The sequence below is a fragment of the Chiloscyllium plagiosum genome, chromosome 8, assembly GCF_004010195.1.
Source record: "Chiloscyllium plagiosum isolate BGI_BamShark_2017 chromosome 8, ASM401019v2, whole genome shotgun sequence".
Taxonomy (NCBI): Eukaryota; Metazoa; Chordata; class Chondrichthyes; order Orectolobiformes; family Hemiscylliidae; genus Chiloscyllium; species Chiloscyllium plagiosum.
The window spans coordinates 100,272,373-100,289,672 of NC_057717.1; the positions used below are offsets into that span (position 1 = coordinate 100,272,373).

Consider the following 17,300-nt stretch of genomic DNA (forward strand, 5'->3'; position numbering starts at 1 on the left):
ACGCCCCTCCCCCAAGTCCCTCCTCCCTACCTTTTATCTTAGCCTGCTTGGCACACCCTCCTCATTCCTAAAGAAGGGCTTATGCCCGAAACGTCGATTCTCCTTCTCCTTTGATGCTGCCTGACCTGCTGCGCTTTTCCAGCAACACATTTTTAAGCTCTGATCCCCAGCATCTGCAGTCCTCACTTCCTCAAAGGTGGATAAATCCCAAGGACCAAATCAGGTGGGCCTTTAGCTTAGTGGGAAGGAAGGGAAGTGGTTGCTGAGATTTTTGTATCATTGATAGTCACCGACAAGGTGCTGCAAGACTGGAGGTCGGCTAACATGGTGCCACTATTTAAGAAAGGTGGAGAGGAAAAACCAGGGAACTATAGTCAAGTAAGCCTCATCAGTGGTGGGCAATTTATTGGAGGGGACTCTGAGGGACAAGATTTACATGTATTTGGAAAGGCAGGGACTGATTAGAGATAGTCAGCATAGTTTTGTGTGTGGGAAATAGTGTCTCACTAACTTGATTGAGTTTTTTGAAGAAGTCACAAAGAGGATTGATGAAAGCAAGTTTTGAGAAGATTTATAACTCCGCTTGAGGTTCTGGATGTAGGTTTGCTTGCTGAGCTGGAAGGTTCATTTTCAGATGTTTCGTCACTACTAGGTAACATCTTCAGCGAGCCTCTGGACAAAGGACTGCTGGTGTTTCCTGCTTTCTATTTATATGTTTGGGTTTCTTTGGGTTGGTGATGCCGTTTCCTGTGGTGATGCCATTTCTGATGCTGATGTCATTTCTTGTTCTTTTTCTCAGGGGGTGGTAAATGGGGTCCAGGTCAATGTGCTTGTTGATAGAGTTCCGGTTGGAATGCCATGCTTCTAGGAATTCTCGTGCATGTCTCTGTTTGGCTTGTCCTAGGATGGATGTGTTGGCCCAGTCGAAGTGGTGTCCTTCCTTATCTGTATGTCAGGATGCTAGTTACTGAAGATATTATCTAGTATGGTGACGAAACATCTGAAAATGAACTGGCATGCTGGCCAGTTATTTGATTGGTGGAAGAATTTGAATAGAGTCTGATACCACCCTTGGAACAGCTACTGACTGACTAACTGCATGTTAACCATAAGGAGTTTGTACCTTTTATTCAAATTACATAGAAGTGTAATGTGGATCTAACTTGCCATGAGTAATGCCATTGAGTGCCCCACAAGTAAAAAAGATACATATACATGCACTTTGGTCTTCAGCTAAATTTGTTTCCCAGAATTAAATCCATCTCGTTTTATGAAAAACGAATCACTTAATGCTTCTGACTTGGACCCCTGAATTCAGAACCATATCCACTAGGTTTCCTTGTCAATAGTAATTACCAATTTCTGCTGTTATTTCTAATGTGAGGATCTGTTGCTTTCCCAGCCAGGGTCAGTGATTTAGCACAGATTTAGAAATAATCAAGACCAACTTTAATTTTTAACTCACGTGTGGTTAAAATGTTACAAAAGTAGTCTTAAAATAAAACATGTTACAAAAGTAGTCTTAAAATAAAACTTGCCAATGCAGCAAGTGATGCTGAATCCACTCCTTCGTGTTGCGTTCCCATGCTGTATGGCCTATAGGGACTTACAAAGTTTTGTCCTAATGTTAATGAAAGGACTTCAATAAATTGTGCCATATTATGTTTTGGATATGAATAGGAAGTTGGGAATTTTGATGTTGCATGAACCATGTTGCTCATATTATTTGTATCAGAGGTAGTGGGTTTTGACCATGGATGAGAAGTTTTTACTTTTTGAAAATGTTTTTAAAAAAGTATACCAAATTGGTTGACTTCTCAGAAATAGCCAAGAAATGGTACCTGATATAGGGAATATGGTGCAAATGGGAGGACATAGATGAAGAAGGTTTATAAAATCATGAGGGGCATGGATAGGGTGAATAGCCAAGGTCTTTTTCTTAGGGTGGGGGAGTCCAAAATAGAGGACATAGGTTTAAGATGAGAGGGGAATGATTTTAAAAAGGACCCGAGGGGTAACGTTTTTCACCTGCAGGGTGGTGCATTTATGGAATGAGCTGCCAGAGGAAGTGGTGGAGGCTGGTACAATTACAATATTTAAAAGGACTCTGGGGATGTGAATAGGAAGAGTTTGAAAGAATATGGACAAAGTGCTGACAAAGGAGACTAGATCAGATGTCTAGTTGCTGCGGATGAGTTGGACTGAGGGTCTGTTTCCATGCTGCATGACTCTGACTCTTAAGAATAAAAATTTTATCGAACTTAGAACTATGGGCCCTATTCAGTGACAGCACAGTTTATTAAAGTTACAGTATTCATGATAATGTGTAAGGAGTTCTCTTTTCAGAATGGCTTTTTGTATTTTCTAATACTTGATATAGTTGTCCTTCACAGACTGTGAACCTTGAAAGTGTGCTAGACTATTTGATTACATTGGCATCACAGCTGAGCGCCATGTTGTCCTGATATTAAACCCATGGTACTTTTTAACTGGAGTTGTGGCACATTGAGCAGGAGTAGAAACTCTGTCTGGTGGTGCCTCTTCTCTACCTCATCCAAAAAAACACTGTCAAATGCTGACATTATTGTTAGCCCTAAGATGAGGCAACTCCATAAAGATAGAAAGGATACCTATGACTGAGTCTGTAAGATTCAGCATTACGAAGGGAGTATGGATTAATTAGTTAAACTAAATATAAGGCAAGGTACAACATTATCCTATTCTGAGGTCTTTGGTGCTACTTTGCAATGCAGATCTCCATGACATTTAACGAATTCTCATCCTAAGTACATGAATCTAATGCTGGTCTAACACTAGAAGTTGCTGATATCCTGAAACATAACTGCTAAACATTCCTGGTGAAAGTGTTTTTTCTTATGTTAATCTGTTTCTTTTTATGTTAACCTGTGAAGATTTTGAAAGTTTGAGTGAAATTAATTAAAAGTCTAACATGGGTCTGACTTGTAATGGATAGCTCATTATTAATATGCTTATCCAGCCAAATTATTGTCCTACATTTAAATCAAACTTTTACAAAGAAAATCACTTACTCCTTCTGACTTCAACCACTATCCAATGGGTTTCCTTGTCAAATAATATTTCCACTCTATCCCAGATTTAAAGTTTGCTATAAAATTAATTTAACTTTATGGCCTTAAAATGAAAATTTGCATTGTGTTAGAGTAGTACATCATGCATTATAACTTTTATCTATCATGGCTTCTCATTTAGATGTTTCTTGATGACATTGTACTGTCTTAGAGATCTAGAAATAGGACAGCACAACATGTTTCCATATATATGGTCATCCAGCTTAACATCACCATCATCCTGTTCCCCTCTGCTGTCTCTAAATTGTCCCAACAACATCTGCTGGATGTACTGATATTTCCTCCAACTAATTATTGGTGAGACTAATGCCATTGTCTTTGGTCCCTGCTTCAAAACCAATCTATAACTACAAAGTCCACTGGTATGCTGTGGCATCTTCCCTAAGGCTGAACCTGACTGTTCACAACTTGGATGCCATATTAATTCCTCAGATGAACGTCTGACCATGTGCTGTGTGACTGCCCTTGCTGAGGTCATCTGCTGCTGAAATCCTCCTCCAGATCTATCTTGTTTCTCAGCCTGATTATTCCATTACGCTCTGACTGGCTTCCTGTCTTATACTCTCCATAAATTTGAAGTTATTTAAACCTCTATCCCAACAGTCACAAAGTTCACCCATTGCCCAGAAATCACTGACCTACATTGACTTCTTGTTAACCAGTGTTTCGATTTTTAAATTCTCGTTTTTTGGTTTCAAACCTTTCCATTGCCTTGTCCCTCCAGACCATCTTCAGCTGTGAGTACTCTACATTCCACCAATTCTGGCACCTTGAGAGTCCTGATTTTAATTGCTCTCTTTTTTTTTAATTTGGCCACTAAATTCTATCTCTAAAGCTGTCTGCTCTCCCGCATTTAAAAAGTTATTTCTAAAACATATTTCTAAGTTTTGATCATTGCCTCTAAGATCTTCTGATATGGTTCAGTTTCAAATTTTGTTTGATAATTCTGCTGTGAACTGTATCTTTCAATTAAAAATATTATTTTTAAAAGCACTGTTTGCACAAGCTCTAGATGTTTTTAAATGAGTTTGCATTTACATGATGACTTTCACAACTTTATTGTATCTTTTTAAATTTTTTACCTTGTCAACTTTTGAGTAATTTCTGATTTGTTCTGGTATTTCATCCTGAGGCATCAACATGAGCAGAATTTCATAGCAATTTAGGATTGAGCAGCAGAGTCAGCCATTCATCCCTTTGAGTTGACTCTGCCATTCGATCAGGTGTTGACTGATCCGATAGTGGTCTTCACTTCCTTTAGCTGACTGACAATACTCCCACCACAACCACCACCACACGCAAGCATTCTCACACAACAAGTACATAGCCCTTGAAGGTCTTGGCTAACAAAAGTCTGTCCAGCATAGCTTTGAATAAAATCTGTCAATCAGCTTGCATTTCTTTTCTGGGATAGCAAATTGCACGTACTAACAACCCTTCAGAAAGAAATAAGCATACTATTTTAAAAGAGAGACCTCTTGTTTTTAAATCTCTATTTTGTTGCAATTTAAAATGCATTATTTTAGAGTAGAGACAATTACGATACAGGAGGTAATATTTAAGGGCTTCTCTTTGTAGAGACAGGATTATCCCTGAAGAACTATGAATGAACTGTCTTCGAATGGGCGTCCTTTTCTTTGTGGTAAGACTTTAAAAATCTCTAACAACTGTGGACCGTATGTCTATGGATACTTAGTTAAAATAATCAGCTCTGCTTCAGTGCCATGTCTAACATCTGTAATTTTCTTTGCAAATAAAAACAGGATCACTTGCAAATGTTAACATTTTTAGAAATCTGTGCTAGCTATACAAAGAGAATGCTGCCTTTGAGAAAAAATGTTTTTATGTATTTGTAGTGAACAAATAGAGGACAGAGTTTTTGGGATACTGGGATTAGAATGCATACTTAGCTTAACAGTTTAATGAAAAAATATTTTAAGGGAGTCTCTAATGTGAATATGGAAATCTGCAGTGTACACCAAATCTTATTCAATGACCTTGATCAGATATCAGTGAAATAATTGAATTTTTAATTAATTTATGACAGCACAAAATTGATTTGGAAAAAAAATCATTGTGAAAAAGCGTATTATTCAGTGAATATGTTTTTGATGATTTTAAAAATATATTTGAGGAGCAAAATATAAGAATATATAGTTTCTGTTTCAGACTTTTTCAATCTATTTGTGATGGGAATTTGTATTATTTTGCACTTAAAGGAATTTTGCCTCTTTAAAGAAACCATCCCTGAATCATGTAGCGCAGGAAGATGCTTTGTTCATTGAATGAGGTGATTTCAGACCAAGTTGCTGCACTTATTCCTGGAAGTTAGAGTTTGGGAGTGGGAAAGCAGCCAGGCTTCCGACTCCAGATTGCTGAGAGATGATGCCCTGTAGAAGATGGGAAGTATGTTTGGAGATTCAATGAAGCCAACGTTGGGTTGACAGTGGTGCTGTCTGCAGTCAAATAGCATGCTGACACCTATGAAATCACATTCATGATAAGTGGCTGTTTAGGTGCTAATGGAAAGATGTTACCTTTTGAGACTTTAGCCTAGCAGGAATTGTAGAAGGGAGTACAGGACATTTAGGCTGTTGATGCTCTCCTGGAATCTGGAGAGGAAAATGAAGAATATTATGGAGAAGGAAAGGAATGTCCAGGTCATTGTGTGACAGTGCTTTGGAAAGTAGTTAATAGAATTAAATCAAGGGACTGCACAATATAGTCACAGGATCCCACAAGTGGAATACATGTAGAAAATCAACCAAAGACCTCAAATAAAGTAATAGGGTGATTTGAAATGAGTTACAGTCCACCTGCAGAGTTCTGAGGTTACAGCAGGAGTTTAGATGCAAAATACTGGTTTGATTTCTGACAGTTATGGTTCTTTGGTACTGATATAACATGTGATTTTATGTAAGTGATATCAGTATTACGTTTGACTTAATCGACGATAGAGGTATTAAATTTTATTCAGCCTTCCGTTTTCTTTTATTGTATTACTGGTGTAGAAAGCCAAATAATAAATCTAAGTCTGAGATTGGTACAGGGAAGAACCTGTGAACATACTAAGGAGCAGGTATAGACCACGTGACATCTCAATCCTGCTTTGGCATTCACTCAGACCACGTCTGATCTGATTTACTTCACATTCCTGACTACCCCGATAGATATCTTCCATATCTCTCCAATCTCCTTCCTCTTTCATCGCCCTGGCTTGTGAAGAATTTGCCTTAATATTCAAAGACATTTCTAAGGAAGAGAGTTCTACAGACACTCAACTATTATATTTTAAACAATGACCATCTCTGCTTTAGGTTCTCCAACAAGAAGAAACCTCTTTTCTGTATCCAACTTGTCGAGACTTGTATATTTCAATCAAAACACTTGCCACTCTTCTAAACTCCAGTGGAGACAAACCTAAATATGTTTGATGTTTCCTCATAAAGCAGCAATAAGAAAGATGCAGTACGTGAAGTTGGGAGCAGTAGAAGTTGACAACTTTTTGGAGAGTGCTAAATTATACATGTGTTTTTCAACTCTGTGCCCTCAATTTTCTCCCTCCCTTTCCTGTAGGTGCTGACTCATGCTGGGGTATGGCTCCACAAGTGCCTGTTGCTCTTCAGTGCTTCACCCAAGGTACAGAACACTGGACAGGGCATAATTAGGTTCACCTGTGATGCTTCCCCCATTGATTGTCTAGCTGACAAAGAATTAGTCTTTTGGGTGGAGTATTGGAGAACTACCAGCAAGCCTAGAACCATACCCAGCAAGAGCTGTGAAAGTTAAGGGCAGGGGTAATGTTCTTTTCTTAAAAGAAAACTGAAGTTTTTATTTTGCAGGAAATGCAGGTTTTTAAGATTAGGAAGAACTTCCATTATTCTGTTATTGAAATTGCTTTTTATTAAAGGTTTGCAACTTTTTTTTAAATTGAAGACTCTCCATTAAAAGCCATTTTGCAATTTGGTGATTACAAGACTTAGAACCAAAACATAAAAAAAGACTTCTAGGCGCACGAGTATGCAAGTTAGTTTCTCGAGCTTTCTCTGCCATTGTAGATTATGGCTGATCATCTACCCGAATTTAACTTTTCTTACCTTATCCCCATATCTATTGATGTCATTAATATCTGTAAATCCTTCCACTTGTTTCTATATTGCCTTCACTTAAATAGTGAGCTGATGACCACAGAAATTTTGGTGGATTCAACTGTTGCCTTGAAAAGATTTGCAATGTGAGGCTGCGGAATTAATATGCAGAATGAGTGCTAAATCTTTCAAGCACTATTAATCTTTTGCAGTTGGCCTTATCAGAGGTCTGGCCTTAAATCAACTGCTGTTAACAATGACTCCTGGTCTAAGAAAGCAGTAGGACATTATTGATTGAGCTGTGTCCTTCATAGTGAAAGTCCTTTGGAGTGCCTTGCTATATTATTCATTTTCATGGCTGTGTTGGTTCCTCAAAAATGGCAGAATTTTGTTAGGAATTTGGCAGTTATATTTTAATAATTTTTTTTGTCTTTATAGATTGGGATCATCTCAGAAGAACTATGACTGAGCTGTCTTTAAAAGGTCTTCCACTTATGCATGGTAGGTTGTTTTATGTGTCAGCAATATTTAAATTGCAAAGTAATCCATAATTTTAAAGTAATCCATAATTTTAAAACTTTTTAAGTTTCTTTTTAGTTTGTCATAATTGTGACATTTACTACATTGGTAAACAATATGACTAGTTTATCTTTTGTGTTACAGCATAGAAGGAGGCCATTCAGCCATCTTGTCTGCACCAACACTGCAAATAAACAATTCATTTTGTGCCATTTGCCTGCGTTCTCCCTATAACCCTGTGCATTCTTCCTTCTCAGAACAATCTAGTCCCTTTGAATGCTTCAATTGAGTATGCCTCCACTACATTCCAAGGAATGTTGCATAACGTAACCACCTGCTGTGTGTAAAAGTCTTTCCTCTTGTCATTTTGTTTATTACTTCAAATCTGTGTCCTATTGTTACTAGTTCTTACATGAGTCAGAACAGTTTCTCCCTATTCATTCTGTGCAGAACTGTCATGACTTTGAATAAATATCGATCAGATCTTCTGTTAGTTTTCTGTTCCCCCAAGAAAAATAGTCCGAACATCTGCAAACTATTTTCATAATTGAAATTCCTCATCCACAGAACCATTCTAGTGTATCTTTTCTTCACTCTCTCCAGTGCCTTCATATCCCTCTTGTAAAACTATGTCCAGAACTGGACACCACTTTTCTTTTTAATATGAATTATCATATGCCTGTTCTTATTTGCTCCAGTGGTGGCGCTATTGTAAGTAAAATGTGTCCCTTTTTTTTACATTAACTGTAAGCACAGACTGAGAAAGTTGCCCAGCAATGAACTAAAAATCTAACCACTAATGAGCATTTTGTATGTGTCCAGGTTGCTGCCTCTTCAAATCATGGATTCACAGGGTCTCATTGTGTCTGTCAGCTCTTGAACAGAACTCTCCAATTATTCCACTATTCTGTTCTTTACCTATATTGGTACAGTTTTCTGTTCGATTGTATATCCAGCCCCTCCTTTTAAGACACCTGGTAAAACCTCCCTCTTTGGCTAAGCTTTCGGTCATTTGAAATAACTTTCTACGTGACTGTCATTTTTTGCATTATAATACTAATGAAGTATGTTAGGATAGTTATTTTAAGTGTTGTATTGCTTCATATTGCTTGAAATATTACTGCTGAATTTGCCTGTTGTGCTGATTTCCTTGTCAACATAGTTGATTCTACCCATTTGACGTAGAATAAGCTACTGTTGCTCACTTTAAGCATCATGTAGAAGATCAACAAGCTTATTAATGTTTCTAGTTTTCTTAATTTTAACAAGTAAATTACGTGCCTCCAAATACTTGAAAAAAAATTATTCTTCATTGGCCGGATTGTTATTTATGGATGGATGATACCTTTGTTTTAACTTCAGAATTATTTGGACCATACCACGGATTGGCACTAACTTGTGGCAGAGTTTGGCCTCGCAGCTCAGAGATAGTACAATTTCTATGATCGTTTTGAAGAGTTCCCCAGAGGATCAGTATGAATGATCAGTATATTAGTAATCTCCAGTTCATACTGCTAATCACAGAATTTCACATACATATTCACATTGCTTATGCTGACAAAGACTTTAAGCATGCAGCCTTAGAATAGGCAGATCGATATTGTAAAAAGAATATTATTACTTGAAGGTCTGCTCAGGTTTTCAACCCTACATTAAGTTCACCTGCTAAAGCTCTCAAACATTTTTGATTTCAGATTTAGCACAATGAGCAAAGTCAATATCTGATTTACATGTTTTTCTTTTAGCTGTCCTGTCCCTTTGGAATAACTCCTAACTTTAACTTGCTGCCTCTTGCTGGGCCTGGCAAAGCGTATGAGTGGACCATGTATCAAATTTACTTCCCACTCCACCAAAGCTCCCTTCTTCGAAGAAAATGATAGCTTGCAACTAATATTTTTAATCTGTCTCTAAGCTTGTTAAAACTTGCACTAGCTGAAAATGTTTAACTCATTTTTCATTACTTCCTATGCTACTCAGTTCGACACTTGCTTTTCACCAATTCCATTTACTTTAGTGCACTTCATCCAGCTGCCATTGTTTGTGACAACAATGACTTAGGTTCAGCTGTGATGTACCTGTAATCGGTCACATTTTCTTCTGATGTCCACGTGTGACTAATAGCAAAAAGGAATGAAAAGCCTGGCTAGTTCATTTTAAAAAATATTTAATGTTTTCTTTAACCCCTCCCAGAGTATCTCATTAGCTGTGGGTCTAGCATATCATTTCTGGTTTGGAGAAGTGATTACTGCAGCAGACATTCTTTTTACTCAAAGTATTGGAGGAAATATTTAATTGAAATCTTAAAAGGATTAACCAAATCCTGCAAGTAAATATAAATTGTACCACCTTTGTGTAAGCATGCTGGTCAGTACAGTAGACAACTGGAAAAAACCTCAAACATTGGGCCCTGAGTAGTGTTGTAAAACAGAAACCTAGGATTTTAGGTACATGGTTCTTTGAAGTTTGTCACAGGTAGACAGGGTGTTGAGAAGGCATTTGGCATGCCTTCCTTCATTGCTCAGACCTTTGAGCATGAGGGTTGGGACATCATGATGAGGTTGTACAGGATGTTGGTGAGGCCTCTTCTGGGGTACTGTGTGCAGATCTGGTTGCCCTGTTAGAGGAAGGACATTATTAAACTGAAGAGGGTTTAGAAGAGATTTACCAAGTTGTCACCGAGAATGGAGGGTTTGAGTTATAAAAATAGGCTGGGACTTTTTTTGCTGGAGGTTGAGAGTGGCCTTCTAGAGGTTTATAAAATCATGAGGTGCATAGATAAGATGAATAGCAAAGATCTTTTTCCAAGGGTGGGGGGAGTCCAAAACTAGGGGGCATATTTTTAAGGTGAGAGGAGAAATATTTAAAAAGGATGTGAGGGGCGCAATAGTTAGTGTATAGAATGATGCGGACGTGCCATATTGGGCTGGGGTGGACAAAGTTTAAAAACTGACACGACACTAGGTTATAGGCCAACAGGTTTATTTGGAAGTACAAGCTTTTAGAGTGCTGCTTCTTCGTAATACTTAGTTACCTGACGAAGGAGCTGCGCTCCAAAAGCTTGTAGCTGCAAATAAACCTGTTCGACTATAAACTGGTCAGAGTCAGAGATGTACAGCATGGAAACAGACCCTTCAGTCCAACTTGTCCATGTCAACCAGAAATTTCAACCCAATCTAGTCCCAGCTGCCAGCCCATATCCCTCCAAACCCTTCCTATTCATATTAAATGTTGTAATTGTACTAGCCTCCACTACTTCCTCTGGCAGCTCATTCCATACAGGTACCGCCCTCTGCGTGAAAAGTTGCCCCTTAGGTCTCTTTACTATCTTTCCCCCCTCACCCTAAACCTGTGCCCTCTAAGTTTGGACTCCCCCCAGGGAAGAGAGTCTATTTATCCCATCCATGCCCCTCATGATTTTATAAGCCTCTATGAGGTCACCCCTCAACCTCCGACGTTGCAGGGAAAAACAGCCCTAGCCTATTCAACCTCTCCAAAGCTCAAATCCTCCAAACCTGGCAACATCCTTCTTTTAACTCTACTACTATCTCCCAGGACAGAAGCCCCTCAAACATTTGTGTACTATAGATAAAAGAAAGTAACACCATAGTAATGGAATTTTAGTATATATAAGAACTGTGTATAAAAGGGCTAACGTAAGAACTGTATTTCGGAATTCTACTGCTGCCTCAAACTTGTGCTGTGCTGCTGAATAAGAAGCTATTTTTGCCAATCACCGCTTCCGGTCGTTATTTGGACACAATTCCACATACCCATCCAGATGCCTTTTAAATGTTGTAAATATACTAGCCTCCACTACTTCCTCCATGTCATTTCATACATGCACCACCCTCTGCGTGAAAAAGTTACCCCAGCAACATCTGCACCACACATTTATCTAAATTAAACTCCCATCTGCCACTCCTTAGCCCATTGGTCCATCTGATCTAGATCCTATTGCACTCAGGTAACCTTCTTTGCTATATTTATGCCTCCAACTTTAGTGGCATCTGCAAACTTGCTAACCATACCTCCTACATTCACATCCAAATCACTTACATAAACGCCTTCCATTTAAGTTTAAATGCTTCGAAGCAACAGGGAACCGGTAGTCAAAACCAGCAAAATGAAAAGAAACAATGGAGGTAATGTTCCTTCTATTACACAATAGAGATGGGAGGTGGTTACGCTAATTGGACAGCTAGCTTGGCAATGTAGAGTGACACCAACAACGTAGGCCGATTGGCTGGTTCGTTGTTGGATTCCAGATATAGACCAGGCACACACCCACTTAGCGTGTGAAGCATCCACTCTCAATGATGCCTTCAAAACTCTCTACAACTCAAATTAAATTTTAACATGCTGTCACATCAGAATTAAATCATTATATATATATCAAAAGAGCTGAATTTAATGTCAGGAACTTGTAATATCACATAGCTACTAAGTGGATTCAATTTTTATAGAAATACAGTATATGGAAATTACATATTAATGTGTTTCCTCAAAAGAAGATGAACCTTGATCCTAGTTGATCGAAATCCCCAAACTGATTCTAATATTCCCCCATATACAGGAGGATTTGAGTTTAAAATGTTGATGTTTTAGGCTTCATGGTAGCTGGAATGTGTAAATGGAGGCAAATGTAATTTGAAGTATTGAAACTTGCATAGTTGAAAGATTATAATTAACTGCAAAATTTTAAAATCAGGAGTTTGGAGGTATTGCAGTCGTAATAATATAAAAGTTAAAAAGGAGGAACATGCTAACTAGTTATTCAAGCCAGTTCTGCCAGGCAATGAGATCACAGCTCATTAATTTGTCCTCTCCTTTATCGTTATAATCACAAATTCCTCAAGGACCTAGAAACCTGCAGGCTTGTCTTGAATATATTCATTAACTGATAACTCAGTTTTTTGGAGTAGAGAATTTCGAAGAATCACAATATTTAGAATGAAGAAATTTCTCCTCATCTTTGTCCTAAATAGACGAACCTTACTGAGAATGTGAATCCTAGACACGGCTGCCAGAGGAAATATCCCCACCCGGTATCTACCCTGTCAAGCTCCCCAAGAGTTTCACAAGGTTTGCAAGTTTCATTCTTCTGAGGTCAATGGCTTTAAGTTATGACTTTAGAGCTCATTCCCTCACCCCAGTCCCTTCTTAGGTTATTGTCAAGAACTAACCCATTGTAAATCGAACGTTGGTGTTGTGATTTTTAACAATGTACAGAGTGACATTGGCAGAGGAAGTGGTGGATGCAGGTGCAGTTACAACGTTTAAATGGCATTTGGATAATTAAAGAATAGGAAAGGTTTGGAGAGATATGGGACAATCACAGTCAGGTGGGACTAATTTAGTTTGGGAATGTGGTTAGCGTTGACTAGTTGGACCAATATGACTGTCTGCCAGAAAAAGAGGAAGAGCCAAGGATTTGAAATTGGGGAATAAACAAAGTTATCTCAATAACTAATTACTTTGCTTTAATTGTTATCAGTGCATTTTGCACTAATTTCTTTCTAAAACCCAATGTATTTCTTTGTAAGTGGCCAGCCTAGGTGAAGAGAGAGGAGAAAATGGCATCTTGGTGAATCAGTGTGAGATCTACTAATAAGATCCCGGAATGTTTGGCAGAAAAGATGAAGGTCTTCAACCTGACAGATGTTTAGTGGCTCTGGAAGCACTTGAGTTTTGATACATAAGGAGCTTGGTCTCAGTGTTTGTGATACAAATTGTCCACAACAGTACTTTGGCCATAAACAAATTGGATCATGTTAGAAAGGTGGAATACTGTATGAAGAATACAAGTAGTAATAGGTAGGAAATCCTTCTCAAATAAAATTTTAGTTTAAAATCAAAGTTTGGACCCCTATAAGTATGATTTCTGACAGTGGAGTCTTGTTAACATTAGTCAGCACATTCTGTTGGTTCGGTTTTGCTTTGTGCATCTCCACTGGCCCAAAGGGATATGATCTCTCGAATAGACCTGTGTTGTATCATTGAGTGCTGCGTATTCCAACGTGCTATTTTTGGTCAATTGTGGACCAGAGCAAAGCAAATTGACCTTATGCATAAGCACAAGACAATAATGTCAAATTACTATAAATTATAGCAGCAAGAAAATGTGAAAAATGCATGTCAGATTGAGCAGCTTCTAAAAGTAATGTTCAGTATTAATGTTTAAAGTGCAGATTGATTCATCAAAGCAAAAAGAATACCATGAAATCCAATAGTTTTATGAAAAATAAAGGTAATGGGAAAATGTGTCTCATTGGTGGTTGAGTAGGTAATCTACAGGCAGGACGTTAAAATTATTCAACAATAGAATTAAGGGAGTGCTCTGGAAAACATTGTTTCAACAGTAAGGTTGAAAACTACATGCTGGACTAGAAACAGTAGTGGAGACATGATAGCACTTAAAAAGGAAGTGGATGACCATTTGAAAACGTGTAAAAGGCTTTTGGAAAAGTGAAGTGAAATTGATCAACTGGCAAGCTGTTCGAGTGTTAGCGCAGGTGTTTTAGACAAAACGGCTTTCCTTTGCTTTGGTTCTAACTTCTGTGCTTCCTTTTCTCATTCTTTTTTGTTTGTGGTATTTGCAATTTTTACTTCATCCTTGTCCTATTTGTCAACTTGTTTACAATATACTGTAGTAATTTTATTGAAGGTTTTATAAAAATAACTGTAGTTGTGATTGTTTCCCAACAAGTTGTCCTTTTCATTCTCATCATGATAAAATAAACAATTAAAGTTGCCTGTTGATAAACTTCCAAAAACTGAATGGCTGTGGTTGGCAATCATTACTCACTCCAGCTGAGTGAGGGGGCTGAATTGACGTCAGTAGATAAATAGTCAAGCTCATTCAGAGAGAATTATTTCTCTGTAAGTGTGATAATTCAGCTTCCCATACCACTGGGCTCAGTAATCATCTTCAACCTGTGACCCTGATATTTGAACAAATTTCATTAAATGATTAGTGATAGGCGATGGGGAAAATAATTGCTCACTTCAACTGATTTTTACCTCTTTTGCTATTTTTGCTCTATTTAAAGGTTTTCTGCATCCCCCATTGTCTTTGCAACTTGCCAATGCTACATGGGCAAGTTTGCTAATGTTACCCTTGAACAGCCTAGTGTGAGGTTCAATCAAACAACCTTAATGGTGACCTCCCAATATGTGTGTGCATCCATACTTTTCCCATATCCTCTTTTTGAGTGAGCATCTAGCACCTCCTTATCATGTTCCAATATTTGGACAAAAATGGCAACTGGGGAAATTGTTGCTATGACCTCATTTTTCTAATTTGTGACATTGATCACTGCTTCCCTTCCTCTTAGCAGTGGAATCTTGTCTTGAAAATGAGTGGCATTAATCTCTCATCAAATTTATTTTTTTAAAAAGCTGCAGTCACATAATGTCTTTTGACGCAACAATTATTAGCAAAATGCTATTATTTGAAAACATTGCCGCAAGACATCAATGTTGGTCACCAATGTGTGAGCCATCACAGTTTTAAGTGCTCTTAGCTGTGTTTGTCTGTCTTTTCAAGATCCAGTGATTGGAGAGCTGTTAGCTGAGAAACAGGCTGTGGACTTGAAGAAAGAAGAAAAGCTGAGGAAGAATAGAGAAGCCATGAAAAAGCATCGGGAAGAAGAGACGGCAGAACAGAGGGAAGATAGACTGCGCAAAAACAGAGAAGCGATGAGAGTGCGCCGTCAAATGGAATCAGAGGAGCAGCGAGATGATAGACTGCGCAAGAACCGTGAGGCCATGAAAAGATTCCGTGAAAGAGAGACTGAAGCACAGCGACATGAACGATTGCGCAAAAATAGGGAATCCATCAAAAGCCGACGGCAGCAGGAATCACAGGAGCAGAGAGAGGAGAGGCTGCGCAAAAATTGGGAATCAACCAAAGTTCGCCGGCAGGAAGAAACTGAGGAAGAGCGAGAGCAAAGGTTACGTAGGAACTGGGATGGAATTAAAAGGCGCCGTGAACAGGAAACGGAGGAGCAGCGGCAAAAACGGTTGCGCAAAAATTGGGAAGGAATAAAGAACCGGCGGCAGCAGAAGAACGAGGGTGAGAAAGAAGATATGTTGTGCAGAATTTGGGAAGCAATGAGACAATTTACCCAGCAGGAAATGCAGGAGGATAGAGACAAACGATGTCACTTGCTTTTTGACAGGGGACTCGTAGAAGGAGCACAGGAGGGCAAGGATGAGAGGTTGCAGAACAGAGAGACACCGAGATGCTGCTTCCAACAAGAAATGGAGCAAAGAAAATGAAGAGCAGGAGAATTTTGAAAATTGTGTTGCTTCAGTGCCATGATATCTCCAGCATCTCCTTAAATTGAAGTCTTTGACCAATAATACTCTCCTGATTTAGTTATTGAACATTGTTATGCCATTGAACATATCAAATCATGCAGGTGGTGGATAAGGTCATCTTAATTCATGGTGGTCAGTGATTCACTAAACTTAAAATACATACTGATCAAATATGACAATATGGTGATCACTGCACCCACTTAACATTGTAGAAACAATTTTTTTTGTTAGTTGCAACTAATTGCTTTTCAAAAAGAAATGCAAGAAATGCTTCACTATATTGTATGTTACAGGTAATTATGGCCTTCATAAACATTGTGGTTCATTTCAGTTAGAATGCAATTGCATTTGTCACCAAGCCTTTGGAGTTCTTATATAGACACTGATAACACACAGATTCAATTTGCAAAGGAATTTAAATACACTGATTAAGGACCAGGAGCCTTTGCTCTAAAATGTTGGTGATGAAATTTAATAAATTGTCAGCCCTTTCTTATGTTTTTCAAAGTCACTCTTCTAATTTGTATGGAATGGATTTGGAAGTTGTAACGAAGGCTGGCTATGTATCCCTCAAATAGACTGCACTGAAAGCTCTACTATATTTGTTGCTAGAATTTTTCTATTGTAACAAAAGATCTCGTGAAATACAAAGTTTGTGGTTTACCTGTTAATTTGGAGAGTCATTACCTCCATTTTTATTGAAAATATTACTGTATCCACAATGTCTTTCTTTCATTCCTGTTTGGCTGAAATATCTGGTAATGAATGCTGAACTCCTTCCCAAATGTAATTTTTGAGTTTCCTCTTCCAAGAAAGGAGAGGAAAAACTGATTTCATTGGGATTCTTGGTGGGGGGTGGTTAGGACATGGAAAACTGTGTTCTCTCTTTTATTTTGGTAAATAACAGTAGAGCTTTAATTCCATTTTTGACAAATCATTACTTGTGGTGTTCTGAAGTTTATCATTGATTCACTTTGCAATGTTCATTGCAATAAAATGTTTGCCTCTTGCCCAAAATTTATTGACAAATTACACTTGAGGTTAACATAAGGGGGAGAAAAATATGAGTACCTAATCATGTCCCACAGATGTTTTACAACCACACAATTTATGAAATGTCATTGCTACAATTATGTAGATATATGCGGGAGCCAATTTTTAATCTCTTAGGTTCCATGAGGCACAAATAAAAACTAATTAATTAGGTAAGTTATTTATAGTGGTGTTGGTTCAAGGAGAAATGTTGTCTAGTATAGCTGTT

The 17,300-nt window shown here is 38.1% G+C and overlaps 1 protein-coding gene across 12 annotated transcripts in view; it reads left to right on the top strand.

Annotated features, from left to right (window-relative positions):
• The window catches only part of LOC122552242 (trichohyalin-like), a 20,934-nt gene extending 3,640 nt beyond the window's left edge, over window positions 1-17,294 (top strand). For 3 of the 12 annotated variants that reach the window (XM_043694905.1, XM_043694904.1, XM_043694903.1), the window contains 4 exons: window positions 4,689-4,752; window positions 6,687-6,749; window positions 7,637-7,699; window positions 15,264-17,294. In XM_043694905.1, the coding sequence (XP_043550840.1) occupies window positions 4,713-4,752; window positions 6,687-6,749; window positions 7,637-7,699; window positions 15,264-15,997 (900 nt within the window). In that variant the 5' untranslated portion in view covers window positions 4,689-4,712 and the 3' untranslated portion in view covers window positions 15,998-17,294. Of the gene's footprint in view, window positions 1-4,688; window positions 4,753-6,686; window positions 6,750-7,636; window positions 7,700-12,702; window positions 12,800-15,263 lie in introns of those variants that run through there. The other 9 variants (XM_043694907.1, XM_043694906.1, XM_043694908.1 and 6 more) reach the window with 5 other exon arrangements.
• The last annotated feature ends 6 nt before the right edge of the window (window positions 17,295-17,300 follow it).